This window comes from Chiroxiphia lanceolata, chromosome 17, assembly GCF_009829145.1.
Source record: "Chiroxiphia lanceolata isolate bChiLan1 chromosome 17, bChiLan1.pri, whole genome shotgun sequence".
NCBI classification, from domain to species: domain Eukaryota; kingdom Metazoa; phylum Chordata; class Aves; order Passeriformes; family Pipridae; genus Chiroxiphia; species Chiroxiphia lanceolata.
Window position 1 is genome coordinate 393,761 of NC_045653.1, and position 17,934 is coordinate 411,694.

At 50.1% G+C, this 17,934-nt stretch overlaps 1 protein-coding gene across 9 annotated transcripts in view; it reads left to right on the plus strand.

Moving 5' to 3' along the window:
- DLGAP4 (DLG associated protein 4) overlaps positions 1-17,514 on the plus strand; it is a 149,703-nt gene extending 132,189 nt beyond the window's left edge. For 7 of the 9 annotated variants that reach the window (XM_032705340.1, XM_032705341.1, XM_032705342.1 and 4 more), the window contains 6 exons: positions 8,719-9,080; positions 10,413-10,504; positions 10,945-11,348; positions 13,120-13,211; positions 14,488-14,640; positions 15,779-17,514. In XM_032705340.1, coding sequence (XP_032561231.1) covers positions 8,719-9,080; positions 10,413-10,504; positions 10,945-11,348; positions 13,120-13,211; positions 14,488-14,640; positions 15,779-15,994 — 1,319 coding nt within the window. In that variant the 3' untranslated portion in view covers positions 15,995-17,514. Of the gene's footprint in view, positions 1-8,262; positions 9,081-10,412; positions 10,505-10,944; positions 11,349-13,119; positions 13,212-14,487; positions 14,641-15,778 lie in introns of those variants that run through there. The other 2 variants (XM_032705349.1, XM_032705347.1) reach the window with 2 other exon arrangements.
- Positions 17,515-17,934: the final 420 nt, after the last annotated feature.

The following is a 17,934-nucleotide window of genomic DNA, read 5'->3' on the forward strand; positions in this document are numbered from 1 at the left end:
AGCTGGAGTTTCTTACCACTGTTGCAACGTGCTTTAAAACCCCTGCTGACAATCACTTTGGGGAGGGTGGGGAGAAATCAGTAGTGTCTCTTCTAAAACACAGCAGCTCCAGTAATAGTTGCTGCAGATGGGTTTGGGAGTGTCTGTGGTTGGCATTCCCTGTAGCATCTGCTGTGTCCCCACTGTCAGGCTGACTCTGCAGCAAGCTGTGCTGAAAGGGGGGAATGACTAGATCTGTCAGATTCTTGGGGGATGTTGTCTGCTGCTTCATGCCTCTTTTAAATTTATGACCTTCTACAAGAGGCTCTTTTTAAAAAAACGAGCTGCCTTGTCTTCCCTGTGTAACAGTTCTCAGTGTATCAGTGCTTATTATCATTTCCCTGTGCAGGAATTCCAAACTGGAGCATCTCAGTGATGCTCAAATTTCTGGTACATGGAAAAATCCTAGGTCTCTCATGTAAAGATATCACAGTTTTCAGCTTTTCCTTCCCTGGGTAGTGTTCCTGCTCCCCCCTCCAAAGTACAGGGGCTGGGTCTCTAATCAGAACTGGCTGCTGAGGCTTGTGCAGCCCTAAGTGACAGGATACTGCCACCTGAGCCCCCTGCCTGCCCTGGGCGCTCCCTGGGAGTCACACTGCATAGGGACACTGCAGCTCTCCCTGAGGGCATCTCTGTCATGGGTGACCATAGAACACAAGTGGTTGTACAAAGTATGTTGTGATGGATTTCTGGATGAGAGCTCTACTGTTAGTCTACAAATGCATGGCTGATGTTCAGAGAGAGCCTTTAGCTTCTTTATTTGCATTTGACTGCAGCATCTGAGAGATGCTCCCTTGAGTCCGAGGTCCTTTTCCTGCAGATTTGTCCTGTTCTTTCATTTCAGGGATATGCAGGAGCTTGCTTACTTGGCAGTGGTTGGGCAAGTGCAGGGCCGGCCCTTGTTTCCTAATAGCAGATGGATACATGGGTCCTGCCAGCAGGGCCTACGGGATGTGCAGGAGTGCTGTGACCAGGGTGGGTGCTGGACCTGAACAGGAGCACGAGGTGACGCATCTACCAGCTTTGTGCTTGCTGGAGCAGCACTTGCAAGTGGTTTCCCAGCTGGAAAGCGAAGACCTATTTGCACAGGTCTGTTTAATCCTGTGTTCCTGCAAACATGGAAGGGCTTCCTGTGACAGCTTCTCTTGCTGCACTGGGGAGCTTTAAGGTGTTTGCTTAAAGCTAAAAAATTATTTCTTTCTGCAACAAAATGCCAGATTGCTGAAATGCAGCCTGCAATCCTGGTACAGGCTGTGCCAGTGGGATGCTGAGTGTGGGTCAGATATGTGTGGGGGTTGGATTGTGGCTGCTCCCAGAAGAGCTTGAGTGGGAGGAATGGTTCTCCTTAGGGCATCTCCCCTCTGTACTTGTCTCACAAGTGAGTTGAGGCTGTTCAAGGGGAAATAGCAACAGCCATTCCAGAGCTGGTTGGGTCAGGAAAAGGGACAGAGGTACAACCCTGAGTGATGCTGCTCATCTTCCATAGCTGGTGGTAGGAACAGCTGCAGTAGTAGGAGTGACATTCCTGCCTTGGGGTACCAGGATGTGACACCAGCCTGCTGCCCCTCAGCTCTCCTTGGTCCCTACTGCAGACGTGCCTGCTCTCGGTGTGGCCTCTTTGCTGTGCCCACTGATGCCACTGTGATGCTCTTGCTTGTGCCTGGAATCCAGGGGCCGATGTGACAGGTCCCATTGCCTGTGGGGAGGGATGGGGGCAGAGAGCCCAAGGCCTGGTTATCTGTCCTGGGAACAAGATAATTGTAAGATGGGAGAAGCGACAAGCCCACAGTGGTCCCCTTGTCCCAGCTGTCACTCCAGCCATGCCCAAACACTGCTGCTCTGCCTGCTGAGCTGTGCCGGGGCTGAAAGCTGAGGATGGGTAGGGCAATAACAAGGGGAATGTTGAATATCTCCATTGACCCCCTTCAAACTACTCAAGGTGATTTGGATGCACAGGGCTGTAGTGCACATGGATGAGGGCTATTCCCTGGTACTACTGCTGGGAGGAGCTCCTGGAGAATGCTCTGTCCCCTGACTTAAAGCAGAGCCTGGCTTGTGAATCAGCTTCATGATAAATAAACAGCAGGTACAGTAAGCAAAGCCAAAGGCTGTGGGAGCTGGTGAAGTGTTAGTGTTCCTTTGGGTTATCTGAGAGTTCAAGGGCTCTGCCTGGCTGGTCACTCTGCAGGGCTCTATGGGCACCATCGGCCCCCGTGGAGGCAGAATGTGATTTGGACAGTGATGTGGGGGAGCTGCTCTCTCCAGGCTGCTGCTGCTGCTGAGGGTCAGACTGCAGCGTGGATAGAGGGCTGGCAGGAGAGCCCACGGCCCTTCCCTGGCTCCCCCAGCCTAGTCAGTCAGCAGCATTTCCCCATCAGGTGCCTGTTACCTGTGTAGTATCAAGGTGAGATTTTTCTTTTTTCAAAGATCAGTGCTACTAAGATTCATGAAGGGAAACACTGAGGCAGAAGGTATTTATAGCATTTCCAAAAACTGCCTTTCTGAACAAATGCAGCCGCTTGTCTTTGCTTTCCAGGAGTAGTTTTGTTTAACCACCGTAAGACTTCTTTTAAAATTTCTCTGGCACTCTAAAGACAGTCATTCTGTCAGAGCAAGAGATGACATCTTCATGGGGATTTCCCATTGTGTTCAGATAGAGTTATATGGGAGACTGACTTTTTACGTGGACAGATAGTGATAAGACAAAGAGGAATGGTTTTAAACTAAAAGAGGAGAGATTTAAATTAAATATTCCTTGTCAGAGTGGCGTGGCCCTGGCACAGGTTGCCAGAGAAGCTGTGGCTGCCCCATTCCTGGAAGTGTCCAAGGCCAGGTTGGATGGGGCTTGGAGGAACCTGGTCTGATGGAAGGTATCCCTACCCGTGGCAGAGAGTGGAATGGGATGAGCTTTAAGGTTCTTCCAACCTAAGCCTTTATGATTTCTGACTTCTATGATTTTCCTATTCACTAACAAAATTTGGCTAGGTTTCTCATCTGTGCCTCCACCTGGTATCTTAAAGGTATCTTGCGGTATCTTGACATTCAATCTGCAGAATATTTGAAATAGCTTCTCTACAGACCAAATACAGGTTTGAGGAGACCTGTATTCTTTGGCCATGGCTGTAATGGCTAGAAATATGTTGTTTTATGAGAAAAATCAGGTCTGAAGGGATTGTTGTGAACCATAAAATCAATCAATGTCTGTATTGTCTTCAGTAGTAATTGTAACTGGGGATCATTTTCACTTCAACTCTCTACAAGTAAAGCATTCTGCAGTTCATTAAAGCTCCAACCTTGAAGTGTTCCTTGAGCTGATGAAAATCAGAGGTCAGGCTTCTTGGAATGCAGCTGTTGCAGTTCCCTTTGCTATTGAAAACTGCCTCCAAACACAACTCCTTCCAGCAGGGAGATCCTGTGGCAAAGGCCAGCCCAAAGCCATGCGACTGCAATCTCCCGAGGGTTGTTTTATTTAAAAGGCAAATGAGCTTGTCTTGTAGGAGGGATTATTTTGGGGCATTCTGCTTTGCGAGGAACAGAGGTCATTCCTTCAGCTCTTCCCAAGGAGAAGGGGGGATGCACAGAGCAGGACAGTGATAACAATCAGCCCTGCTGATGTTTGAGGGCAGTGAAACTCACCGCACAGCTGACTCTGGCTGGGCGCCTTTGAGGTGATTTAACAAAAATGAGAATGGTTTGAATAGGTCCTTGAAGTTCCTGGAATGATTAGAAGTGTCACCAGGCTGTATTGAATCAGCAAGAGCAGTGGAACAACTGGGCACTTCATGCAGACACACTTGAGGGCAATTATGATATTTAAATCTGAACCCAAATAACTTGGCTGTGATCCTGGTGCTTCTAGGTACTGAGCAGGTAACAGCCTGGTGGGGTGTGAACAGGGGCCTCTTAAGTCAGGACTGGATTTAGTATTCTCTTATGACTCTATGTATAGTCTTCCAAGAAGCAAATGCCTGGCTCTTTGGAAGGACAGAGAAAAGATCCCAGTATGCCCAGCTGTTTTTTGAGAGTCTGAAGGACTGTCCAGTGTAAGGCTCTGCAGACACAGCTCCTCTGCCTGGGGCTGCATCAGTGGGGATTGCCCAAGCCTCCAGGGCAGGTGGAAGGTGCAAATTTGGAAACTCGCTGCTTTCTAAAAATAATGACAGAAGGAAGGCTATAGACAAACATCCTTCCCCCCCCAAAATCGGTCATCCACAGCACGTTTTCAATTCCAACAACTTGCTGAAATAAACCTTAGAAGATCCTGTGAGCAGGAATAGCCTCGTGCTGCAAAGCTGGAAGCTTAAGCACAACTTCCACACTTTCTTGTTCTGCACCTTTTTGGGGTGTTTGCTGATGTTGCCAAGCAGACTGAGCTGATGGTTCTGCAGAAGTGTGTGCCTGTTCCAGTACCCATGGGGATTGTAGTTCCACATTACAGCACAAGCTGATTTTAAAATATAATAGACTGTGACCCGCAGCAACTCCATAGCAGGTCTATGCCCTGATGCGCTGTAGCCCTTTGGAAGAGTAAGTCAGCAACTGGAATGCTCCTGACTGGTGCAAATGGCCTCTGAGCAAGGAGGGCATGCTACCTGCATTTCCTGTGGAAACACTGGGATGCTCTTGGCTTCCTCAATATGTTTGTCTCTTCCCACAGATGCAAGAAACACTGAACCTTAGTTAAGAGATGTGTTGAGGGCCAAGGGCAGACCGTTCTAGGTGGGCTTGCTCTGACTTGTGCTTTTGAAACGCATTTAGGGAAGGGGTGTTTTCTGGGTTTGCTGGGCATTCAGAAGTCCTGTTTTATGGTTGTGGAGGGCTTCAGTGGGGTTAATTTGCAATTGCACTAATGAATGCATCCCTAGCTCTTCAAAGCTCCTGATCTTTTTGCATTTTTCATTTGCAGTGTTTCTTAGAGCCGTAAACTTAAAGCTCTCGTAGTCAACCCTTTGACCACATGTACATGAGCAGGGGTGTGTTTTGTTGGTCCTGGGTGTTTCCCTTCTAGCAGAGCCTGTGCTGCCCTTCAGTCAAGTGGGATGGCACAAAGGGATCCCCAGGAACAAGCCAAGGGGGATGCTGCAGTTTCCCTCTGTAGACAGAGAAGTACAAACAGTTTGTGCTGTCTGTTGGTAGGTGGGAGAAGGAATTTGGGTCTAGTTACTGACCCTGAACACTCCTGATCTCCCCCAGGATCTGCTGCCTTTCTGTGCAGCCATGCCCTCCCCTTGTTTTGCCTCACTGCGCTGTTGAATGTCAGATAGCCATCGATTTCCATTCCCCAGTTACAGCCCTGTTGGTGTCAGCAGCAGGGAAACCTGAGATGAGCTCCTCATGAAGGTGCCAGCCAAGCCACCACATTGCTGCCAGCAGTCGGGCCCTGAGCACGGTGGTGTCAGAGAGCCTGTGGGTGGCAGGAGACCCTGCAGTTTGTGGGCTGGGCCCTGTCCCTGGCGAAGGACAGAAACCATATGGAGTAGGGAGGTACTTAACTGAAGGGGCACATGGACATGTTTTCACCAGTTTGAGTGGTTGTGGCTTGCCCTGGCCTGTAGCTGCTGTAGCCCTGGTACAGTAACACAAGGCAGCACTGTGTCAACTGTCAGGGCTGCTCAGCATCTTGGGGTACAGAAATGCTTTTGGAAACACAGATCTCCTCCTGCCATAATCCCTCCCATTTAGGTTCCTCCTTTGAAGTGTAACTTTAGCTGTTAATACACTAAATGTTGGGATATGTAAATACGGGCACATCCAAATACTGTCAATAAGGCCTGGGGTGGAGCTGTGCGGTTGCTCCACAGGGAATACGGCTCCCAGGGTTGCTTGAGATTGGCTCTGGTCCCGTTGGAAACAGTTGAGGCAGCTGAAATCCCCCTCTTGGATGCCCCTCAAGTGTGTTCAGGCTCCACAGACAGGCAGCTGTCTGGACAGAAACAGGAGCTGCCAGGAGGCTCCTGTCACCTGAAACATCCCTTTCCATACCTGTAATCCATTTGGATCAGGTTCATTTGATACTTCTCAGTTAACTGTGCTAAAACTATCCATGGAACAGATTGTCTAATTGTCCTGAAACATCAAAACATCTGTCAGGTGCCTTCCTGGGAGCTGCCCAGGGCATGCAGGAGGTTTGGGAGTGGAGGGTAATGTTGGGGAGCAGCAGGTACCTCTGCCTGCCCTTGCACTTCTAAATAGTCAAAGGATTCCTAACAGGGGACTGGTCTAATCTGATACTAAATTTGTTAATATGCTAGTGGTTACTTAGGGGTGGAAATGGTAAAATTAAGAGTATCGTTTAATGAAAATTATCTGTATTTGCATATATCAGTCACTGTCCACAGGTTTTGGCGAGGTTGTATATGGGACTGGGATGTAGGAGCTTGCAATTTGAGGTGCAAAACTTTACTGAGATCAGGGAATATGAATTGAAGCATGAAAAGAACCTAAGGGAATCCTAGCCCCTGCAGCCATCAGAGCTGTACTAGGAAAACACTTAAGAACTGGTTTTAAGTTTGTACAGCCCTTCTATGGTGCTGCGTGACGTGGCAGAGTTTGAGCTGGTACCTGACAACATCTGTGTGTCAAGGGCCTGGAAAAAGGTGTGCATGGACCAAGATAATGCGTGGGGTTCAATTTGAGGGACAGAATCCCTTTGCTGGAGACCAAGGACTATGGATTGGGACAAGGAACCAAGGAGAGTGGCAGCCCTGCCACCACTGGAGCTTCCCACATCATTGTACTGCAGTGACTTAGGGACACTTGGTTTGTCACTGATGTGGGAAAGGGGCTGCCCTGTAGCTGTGCCTCAGTGATGTGCTGCCTCACCACGTCCGGGGCAGGGACACATTTCCTTTTCACGTGTAAGGTACAGCTCAGGCCAGCCTGGCTCTCTGTGACCCAGGGTGGTCATGGAGCTGATCTGTTCCCAACCTAGAGCAGCAAAGCTTCCTGCCCAACCTGCAGGACAAAGCCTGGTTGTGCCCCACCACCAAGACACTGAGGCAAGAGAAGGGTAACCCTGGGCTGACTGGTCAGGGATTCCCCCAAAACCTGCATCCATGCAATCTTTCAGCTCCTTGCTGGGAGAGTGGGACCAGAGGGCTTGGCATGCCAGAGCCACACAGACCTAAAGACCCCTTGCGAGAAACCTGGCAGCAGCACCTTTTCCCACTCTGGGAATGTGGCCCTCACAGAAGGTGAAGCAGTGGTGGGGCAGTGCTGTGCAAGGAGGGTGATGGAGCCTCTCTGGTGATGCCCAGAAGCAGGGCAATGTTAGATGTGACAGAGCTCCTCCACACACCCATGAAGGCTCAGACAACAGCAGAAGCTCAGATCACACCCTGCTGGGCTTCTCCCAGGTTGATTCCAGAGGCCATCACAGGCCCATCTGCACAACCTTAGAGTAGGGACAGATGATGGCAGGTGGGTCACCAAGCCAAGAACCCCTGAGCACTGCCCAGGCCCCTCTGGGGGTTGTCCCAGCAGAGCCTCAGCCTCGGTGCCCAGGTCTGACACATGTCACTGTGAGCCATGGGGAGAAACTGTAGCTCTTTCAGACTGAGGAGGCTACTGGCAGGGGCTGGGATGTGTTATGGGGTGTAGAGGAAAAGCAGTTTGGGATTGTACAGGACTTCATGGGAGACACCAAAGGTAGGATAAGAGAGCATTCGGTCATTTGGGGAAGACCAAGAGTGGGAAGTACAGGGTTAAGGGGATAAAAGGGGTCAGTTGTGTGTGGTTAGGTGGCTGGTCAGTGTGTTTGGCCATGCCCTGCCCATTGCAGCCTGTCCTGGGTGGACAGCAGCTGGAGTGGGACTGTGGCCTCAGGGGCTTGTATATCCCTGGCAGACTGAGGGCCTAAACATGCCTGCAGGATCCACTTTTTACATGTATTTTCATCAGTGGACTTCCGTCCTGTCAAGCCAGTGACAGGAGGAAGATGAGGCTGTGGTTGTGGCCAGGTTCATGTGAGTGCTCCTCTGATCTGTGTGGCCAGGCATGTGTGTATCCATACCTGTGGTGGATACGTGTGCTCTGTGCCTGCTGGGCATGCATCTCCAGCCTCGCAGCCGCTTGGAACTGGAGTCATGGAGTAGCCACCCTTGGACTGTTGTGTCCAGGTGGTGTCTTCTCCTTTAGCGCACAGCAGACAAGTTTGTCAGGTACTTCAGATATATTCCTACCATCAGCATCTAACGTACTTATGGCTTTTTTCCATTTTTATAGGAAAAACTATCACCCTGATCCAGACACTGAAACTTGTCAACTGATGGGACAAAGAACTGAGACACTTGGCTGTTCTAGGACACTAAAACATAGGGTTTAGACAAAGAATATTTTCCCCCCGTGGAGGCTTACACCTGCCAAACCCTGTAGCAGTCTTGGGAGGCTTTTCTATCCCTCTTCTCTATTTCCAGATTTTCACACATCATGGTATTCCTTTTGACTTCTTTTGCAAGCTAGCTCTGGCTCTGCCTTCCGCTTCCCCTGTGCTTTGGTTTGGGTCCCCAGTGTGAGCTGCTGGCTGTGGGCTGGTTCTGCTTCTCTGCCTCCAGCTGCTGCTTGGAGGTGCCTCTTGAATGTTGTGACTGACTTGCTTTTTCTTTCTCTTTCACTGTATCTCTTTCTCTCTCTCCAATCTGTCTTTTGCATTCTCCATTCTTCCCACCTCCATCACTGCAGGTTCATCATGCCTAGTGGCATATAAAAAGACTCCACCTCCTGTCCCACCGCGGACCACATCAAAGCCGTTCATCTCTGTCACTGTGCAGAGCAGCACTGAATCGGCCCAGGACACCTACCTGGACAGCCAGGACCACAAGAGTGAGGTGACCAGCCAGTCAGGGCTCAGCAATTCCTCGGACAGCTTGGACAGCACCAGGACACCCAGTGTGACGAGGGGGAGCGTCGTGACTCCAGCCAGAGACACTCCAGAGTTACCTCAGAAAAATGCAACTTTGAAAAGTGACAAAGGGACTCTGACTAGCGAAGAGCCTAAAGTGGAGAATATCCCCAAAAGAAAGCTGTCGTCTATAGGCATACAAGTATGGAGTAGTTTGTTCTCCTTTGTCCCAAGGAATGTCCTTACCCCATCCATTTAGCGTCCACGCAATCTTTGTGACCAAGTGTGCATCTGAGCTCACTTAGAATAGCAAGAGACACTCACTGCCTTGTCAGACTAACTGCCTGTGTTCTCGGGGTGAGGGACAGTAGCACCTTCCCATAACAGCCCAGAAAGGACTAAGTTCTTTTAGTACAAATTTAGTGTTTCCGAGAGCAGTGGGATCATGTTAACTGAGTACCTCTGAAGAGGCCTTTTGCTGCTGGTCTGCCTGTACTTTGTACTCCTTCCCATCAGCCTGCTCCTTGTCTGCCATGGTTCTAGGGACCTTCTGCTTAACATCTGCGTGGGATGGGCTGCTGCAGTGCCACGTGGTCCCAGAGCTGTAGGCAGGAGGGATCAATTCCTTGCTGTCCCCCATTCCCAGCAGGTTGCTGCTTCCCTTCCTGGAAGCATTTAAGTCTGTGGAAATCAGTGGAAATGAGCTGTTGATTTTGTGGTCAAATGAGAACCCATGTAAATGTATGCTGTAGTCAGCAAAACTGCATCCTCTGGAGCTGCACCCTCCTCTGGGGACAGGTTTCTTAGTTACAGGTGGCTATCAGCTCTTGTTCTGTCCCAGGTGCTGGTTCAGGGCTGTTTCCTGCAGATGGAAACTTGAGCAGCTTTAAATGTAGGATCTGAGCTTTGAGCCACCGTGTGTGTGCTGAACAAGTTCTCCATCAGCTTTACAGCAAGGCTACCCGGCCAGTGAGGTACTGGTGACAGTGAAGCTTCTCTGCAGGGTTAGTGGGGCAGAACACCTGCTGGAAGGGCAGCAAGGTGAGAGAACATGCATTGAGAGGCTGAGTGCCATCTTCTCCTCTTCTCTGAGCTAGTTCCCTAGCCACCTAGATTTCTTTCCTAAAACCTTCTAACCCTCTTATCTGGAGCTGTGGAGGGTGTCAATCCCTGGGAGAGAGGAAGCAGGGCTTTGCTGTCAGTCTCAATCAGCTCTCTGTCCCCAGTTGAATCCCTTGGCCCTTGCCCATGTGCGATGGCACACACACAGGGACACACGGTCCTGCCCTGCCATGCAGACACAGGTGGGTGGGCTCTTAGAGCAGGTACCTGGCAGCAGCCCAGAGGACACAGCCCTGATCCTCAGGTGGGAGCAGAGCTGAGCAGTAGCCTCATGCCTCTCCTTAGACAACCCTCCCGTTGGCGTGTGGTGTCAGCATTGCTCTGTGTGTGTGCAGCACCCTGGTCTACTAATGTGAATTCCAGCAGCAAGTTCTTGTGTCTGTTTTTGTCTGTATTTTTTTTGTTTAATAAGGTTGACTGCCTTCAGCCAGTGGCAAAAGAGGAGCCTCCTCCACCAGCCACCAAATTCCAGTCCATCGGGGTACAGGTAGAGGACGAGTGGCGGTAAGTGAGACGCAACCTTGTGTAGTTTTCTTTCTTTTAAATTGTGCTTCCCCTACTTCTGCTTAGACCTTCTTCCCTGCTTTGTGCCAGTGAGTGGTGTTGAATGGGACCCATGGAGAGCTCTTCCTCCTCAGCACGTACCCACTGCAAAAACCACTTGTTTTATAACAGCCAAATCAATAGGAGCTTGACATTAAATAAAAAAATAAAAAACTACAAGCTGTAATTATAGATGTGCGTCAGCCCTCTCGTCTGAACGGCCGATTGCAGTAAGCAGGCAACCTTATAATTCTGTCTGTCTGAGTGTGTGGTGTGTCTGTGTGTGAGGAGGGGCAGGGTGAGGCTCCACTGTAGGCATAAACCAAATGGATTTCACTGTCAGTGCGGGAGGCTGGCCAGGTCGAGTCCTGCTATTGAATGTTTGCTTTTGATCTCTCTAGAAACAGCCACTCTCGCAGCATGTCCTCCAAACAGGACACAGACTCTGACACACAGGAGCCCAATAACTCCAACTGTAAATCATCTGAGAGAAGCCTCGCTGAGTGCCCCCAGCACAACTCCATTGGTGTTGATGCCACCACCAGGCAACCAGCCAAGCCCTCGCAGATTAAGAGAAACCTCTCCTATGGAGAAAACAACGACCCAGCCCTGGAGCCTTCTTCCCTTCCTCCTCCTGACCCCTGGCTCGAGACCTCCACGTCGCCATCAGAGCCCACGCAGCCCGGGGCCTGCCGGCGGGATGGGTTCTGGTTCCTGAAGCTGCTGCAGGCAGAGACAGAGCGCTTGGAAGGCTGGTGCCGTCAGATGGACCAGGAGACCAAAGAGAACAATCTCTCTGAGGAAGGTGGGTGTTGGCAGCCTCTGAACTGGAGCAGCCTGGCAGCACCCTGTGGCTGCCGCATCCCTGGAAGTGAGCAAGGCCAGGTTGGATGGGTGTTGTTGGAGCAACCTGGCCTGGTAGAAGGTGTCCTTGACCATGGCAGGGAGTAGGAATGAGATGGCCTTCCAACCCAAACCATTCCTTGATTCTGTGAAATTACCTGAAGCCCACAGAGGCAGAGCATGGAGGTGAGGATGGGATAAGGAACATTTTTTCCTTGGAAAGGATAAGGTAACTTCCTCTAGCAAATGGAATAAGAAATAAGGCTGTGATGCAGCATATAAGACATGCACGGGATGATGTGGCTTCTGACTACTCGAAACTGCTAAAAGCTTAAATGGATTTAATCTTAAAAGAAGTTAAATGGAAGAAGCTTTCAGGGAGGCTGTGGGATCTCTCCAAGCCTCACGCATTACATTCAAACAAGGAAAAGCTTAGCTGGCAGTGGGACAAAATGAACACAACTTTTGAGCTTGTTTGATATGTTCAGTTGATGAACTTGTCCTTATAGGAAAGTGAAGGTTTCTTCATATGGGAAAGCCTGGCTGAATTTGTGCTGAATACACCAAAAGCATATGCACAGGGAACACAAGGCCACTAGATATTATTGGGTTCAGTCCCAGTTGGGCTTGTTTCATTACTTTCAAATGAGTTGACAAACTGTGGGCTTTTTGCAGTGGAAATCATGCCTATGGTGCATGTGGAATGACAGGAGTTGGTGACAGGGTTGCAGAGGGCAGGATCTTTGTATGGAGTCTGGTTTTTATGTTTTTAATACCTGAGAAAGGTGAAACAAAGGTGAGGCTCAGTTTTAGCTCACTGTCACTGCTGGGGCCCGGGGAGCTAATGCTGTAGTGCTGCTCTGGCTGCCAAGGGTACAGGCCTTGCCAGGGATCTCCCTGCCTCGGGGTGACCTGGTTTGACCTGTGGCAAGAGTGCTCTGACAGGGAAACACACCAAGACTCATGTAAGCTGTGACCTCTAAGAACAATCTGCTGGTAGATCCTGTAAGCAAACCCTTGGTGGGTGTGAGTGAGCCCAGCACACGCTTGTCCCACTAAGATTTCCAAACACTCTGAGCTAACTCAGGTGCAGCAGCAGAGCAGGGGGAGAGTGGGGCTCAGCTGGTCCCCGCTAGTGATGGAGCTGCAGGCCTGGGAGTGGGGGAGGCTCTGAACCTGCCTTTGGAAGGGAAGAACCCAAACAGTGTATTTGCACTAATGAGCAGAGGAACGTTGCCATGCCCAAAGGCTGCTTGGAAAACCTGTTAAGAGGAGCATGAAGTCCTGGGTGTCAGAAGTCCTGTCCTCAGTGTGTTAATCCCTGCTGGTACACGAAGGTTGCAGACAGGTCTCCTGCCCTTTGCCACGTTCACCTCATGCAGGGGTGGAAGAGCAGGATGTGATCTGTGAGGAGGTGCCAGCAGACCTACTCACGGGTGGTGCTGGTGGCTCCTGAGGGGCTGAGGGCAGTTTAAAGAACTTTCTGCCATCTTGGGTGTTGTAATGTCCTCAGCCTGGTCTACTTTTGGCCTACCAGAAGGAGCATTAATAGATGGTAAAGACAAATGTAGTTTCAAAACATCATCTCTCCCTGAGAGCAGTTAGTGCCTGAAGATCTCTGAAACTGTTTTTCTAATAACTTGAGTGTTTCTTTGCTTCAGAAACACTGGAGTTTATTGCTGCAATTAATACTCCGTTCCACTGAAGTCTTTTTCTTTTTTCCTCACCCACAGTCTTAGGAAAAGTCCTGAGTGCAGTGGGCAGTGCACAATTACTAATGTCACAGAAGTTCCAGCAATTCCATGGCCTCTGTGAACAAAACTTGGTGAGTCTGGATTTGTCTCTTCTGGTTTCTGAGAGGGAATATATCTGCTTCAGCAGCACTACAGGAACATGGTGAGGTATTAATAGGCTGCTGTCACTGAAAACACAGCCAGTGCAGCTGTAGCCTCAGGTCAATGGCACGGTGGGTGAGGGCTGGCTTAACCTGCTGCTTCTCTGAGCAGCAGGTGAGGGCTGGCTTAACCTGCTGCTTCTCAAGGGCGTTTTGGGGTGAACTGCTGAGGTTTGGCTAAAGAGGAAGGACTGTTTGGAAAGCCTACTCTTGACCAGACATGCTTCCTTTGTGTCTAGATGATGTGGTTGGTAAAACTGTCCCGACAGGACTGTCACACGGCACTAGGAATCAATTTCTGCAAAGGGAATGTAGGGGTTTGCCCTTGTTCAGAGCTGAACAGGGCTAATGTGGATTGATGGAATCTGTGGTTTTGTTTTCCCCTCGAGCTTTATGGATTTTGCCAACTTTCTCAGAGGTGAATTCCCCTTTACATGTAAAATAATCCCAGAGAAACGTGAGAAGGAGAGGGTAAAGTGCTGAGCATTTGCCTGCTGATCTCTGGCTGATCACAGCTGAGCAGCAGCACCACAGGCTGCCAGGCTGTCAGCAGAGCTTCGTGCTGAGTTGCTCCAATGTGATCCCAGGCTTTCCAGGGCTGACGATGGCAGTTCAGCTGTCTGGGAACTGGGAAAATCCTGTTCCTGGAAGAAATTTAAGCTACTTAAAATTTTTTTACCCTAGCCTGAGAAGTACTGGTGCTTTCACATTGTTTTGAGGGGGAATGGAGCAAAGTAATTTTGCTCATGAAAGCTCTGTTTGGCTCCTTGGAGTGCTGTACATCTGCATGTGGATTCTGCAGGCATCAGAACTGTGTTTGTGTTGTGGTGTGTCCACTTCCATTATTTCCCACCCTGAAATCAGGATCTCTGTGTTCTGGCTTTGATTCCCATACTGGGGACCTTCAGGTGAGGGTTCCTGCTGTGGGAACTGCCAGCAGAGAGTGTCTATCTCAGGGCTATTCTTCAGGCTGCTGTAGAAGTGCAGTCAGTACCTCTGCTTCCTGAGCTTGGCAGAAATGGTTTGGGCTGTAAATGATGACTTTGGGTGTCTGCATGCTCAGGGCTGGTGTCTCCTGTGGGTTCTTGATGGGTTTGGTTGCAGGCAGGCATGAAAGGGTAAAAGGTAAAATATGGTTGCAGGCTGCTCTGCTTGCAGGAAGGTATGTTTGTTCTCAAAGGGGTTTTTTTAATGCTTTCCCTTCTAGAACCCTAATGCCAATCCCAGACCCACAGCCCAGGATTTGGCTGGATTTTGGGATCTCCTTCAGTTGTCCATTGAAGACATCAGCATGAAGTTTGATGAACTGTACCACCTGAAAGCAAATAGCTGGCAATTGGCAGAGACACCAGAGAGAAAGGTGAGTGTGGGGCACTGGAGAGTGGCCAGAGCACCTTGCAGACAATTTTGGGTATCTATTTCTGTCTGCAGACAGATGCTCTCAAGGGCTTCTGTCATCTGGCACTTGTCTGGTCTCACAGCCTTGCAAGGTACTGAAACCATTCTCCTTGAGTAATATTAGGAACAGTTTTGTACAAGGGGAAAAGCTGTTGGGATGGAGAGAGCCCAGAGTGGTGAGCAGTGTTGCAGGGGCCTCCAGTGTTCCCAGCAGTGGGTGAATGGGTTTAACTCTTCCTAGTACCTGAGTAGTGTAGAAAACAACTGGAACCTTTTGAAAATGCAGAAGAGCTGGTGTCCCTGGCTCTGCAGGTAAGGGTAGAAGGACTGTGGCTCAGGGCAGGGCAGCATATTAAAATTTTGCAGTTCCAGATCAAGTCACGTTTTCATGCCGCCTGTGCTGTGCTCTGACCTCCAGCTCGGCCAGACACAACCTCTGAACTCCAGGCCACCTCAGAAGGCCCCTGTACCGTGGAAGCTGCGTGGAGCTGTGTCGGGGGAGGTTTAGGTTGGATATCAGGAAAAGGTTCTTCCCCCAGAAGGTGGTCGGGCACTGAACAGGCTCCCCGGGGCAGTGGGCACAGCCCCAAGGCTGCCAGAGCTCCAGGAGCGTCTGGACAGCACTCTCAGGGACATGGTGGGATTGTTGAGGTGTCTCTGCAGAGCCAGGAGTTGGACTCGATGATCCTGTCTGTGGATCATCAACCTCTGGGTTGTGGACTCCCCGTCCATGGAAGTGTTCAAGGCCAGGTTGGACGGGGCTTGGAGGAACATGGTCTAGTGGAAGGTATCCCTGCCCATGGCAGGGGGGTGAAACTGGATGATCTTCCAGCCCAAACCATTCTGTGATTCCACGAGTCTCGTAGGTCCTTTCTAACTCTAAGACATTCTATGAGTCTGTGAAATGCAAAATGGCACATCTCTAGAAACTGGAGCAGCTGGTTTTGAGGTGTGTTTTGCTCAAGAGCTGCTCCTGCTTCTCTCCCCTGGCACTGGATCTCACTGCTCAGTCCCTCACACCTAAAGTCCCCACCAGGTCAGAGCAGGCGTCTGTGCATGTTTATTTTAGATTTGGGGTTTTCCTTACTGTCTCCCTAAAGGAAGAGAAGAAACCACCCCCTCCAGTGCCAAAGAAGCCGGCCAAGTCCAAATCACAGCTGAACCGGGACAAAGGCTCCGACTCGGACAGGCAGCGGCAGGAGGCGCGGAAACGGCTGATGGCAGCCAAGCGCGCGGCGTCGGTGCGGCAGAACTCGGCCACGGAGAGCGCCGACAGCATCGAGATCTACGTCCCCGAGGCACAGACCCGCCTCTGAGCCACGGGCGGAGCACGGCACCGGGTGGGTTTTGTAAGTCATTAAAAAGGAAAAAAAAGGTTCTCTTGAAACTAGTGTGATTTATTCAGTCTAGAGACAATGAGCCATCCTTGAAAAGGGCTCCTGAGTTGGCTTTTTTCTCTCAGCTTTAAGTAATGAAGATTTTAACAAAAAAAAAAAAGAAAAAAAAAAAAGAAAAGAAAAAAATACCCCTCGTTTTCTCCCTGGCTGTGGTGTCGCTGAGTGGACTGGACAGACTCCTGGGAACTCCAGCCCCTCGACCTGGAACTTCAGTCTTTTTACTTGTTCTATCTCATGAAAATTATTAGCTTGTTTACAAGAAGAGGACAAGAAAACATGAAGCCTTGAGCACTTGCCATGCTGTATTCTTTCTTCTCCTTAGATCTGTTTTGCCCTTCTCATCCTTTATTTTTCCTTCCCCCTGCTCCCTTTTTCCCACCCTTTGCATGGCTTCAGTTCCCGTGTTCCAAACCCCCCTTCCTGCAGAGAACACCCATTGGTGTGTACTCCTGCTGCACTCTGCCAGCCAGCAGCCTTCCTCAGGGTTTGTGTTCCTTGGGATGGGATATTGGGGTGGGCAAGGACTAGGGGCGGGGGGTTGTATCCTCTGTTTATGGGAGGGAGAAGATGCTGGGGCCTGTAGAATGTGCAGAGGGGTTGAAATGCAGCCCAGAAGCAAACGTGCAATAACCTGGCAAAGGGGGAAGGGACAGTGAGCAACTGATCCTGAGAGCTGGACCTTCCTCCAGGCATAGGAGCGGAGCTGAAGGACCACAGAGCACGAACCACATCACTTCGATTTTTCTTCTCATCCCTTTCCCAAGTTACCTCCCTTGACTTGCTTGTTGAGAAAGAAGCTGCTGCACTGGGGGACCTGTTTGAGTGGGTGGGGCCGGGGGAGGGCAGGGGAGCATCCTGGTGCTGGGGTGGGTGATCTGTGTGTACAGAGAGGGGGGCAGGGGCGGCCACCGGCCTGTACGATGTGTACATATGCACATATACACTTAGTAGTACCTGTATAGTAATTCCTACACACGTATACCTGCCCATGCACACCATGCAGGTGGGACACACCTGGGTGAGGGTGGGCTGATGTATAGCATATATTTTTACATGTACTATATCTAGATGTGTGTAAAAGTGTGTGTAAAAATATATACCCTGTGTGTAAGCAGATGCCTATTTTTTCCTTATCTCCCTGCTCTCTGGGTAGAGGAAGGATTGCTAAATATTTTTTAGCCCGTTTTTCCCTTTGTATGTCTCCTTTTCTGGCTTCTCGGAGCCAGAGCTGCCACTACGTGATTCTTTGCCACCCCCTCCCACTAAAGGTTTTTGTCCCATCCTGAGGGATCTTGCTGGGGATTTTTTTTTCTTCACATGTTTGAACAAGTTGGGAGATTGTATGCTACTGTCATGGGGGTGGAGGTGGAATCCCAGAGGTTTCAGTGAGAGTGTTGGTGATCCAGAAGGCAAAAATTAAATAAAAGTGAAATCCTGAATGCTGTCTGAGCGTTGTGTGCTGTCCTGGGTTGTCCATGAGATGTTTCTGCCCACAACCCTAAACTCTGAAACATGGGGCTGGATTCCCATTAGAGGTTGGCCATGATGTGATTCAAATTCAACATCGGGTTGAGGTGGGGGTCAGGCTCTTCTCACGGAACAAAGGACAGGACAAGAGGAAACAGCTTCAAGTTGTGCCAGAGGAGGTTGGATAGTGGGGAAAACTTCTTCATGGAAAGGGTGGTCAGGCCCGGGCATGGGCTGCCCAGGGCAATGCTGGAGTCACCATCCCTGGATGTGTCCCCAAGGTGTTCCCAGGTGGCACCTGGGGAGAGGGGTTAGTGAGCACAGGGGGATTTGGTTAAAGGCTAGACTCTTATCTTGCAGGCCTTTTATAACTTTAATGATTCTGTGTGGGT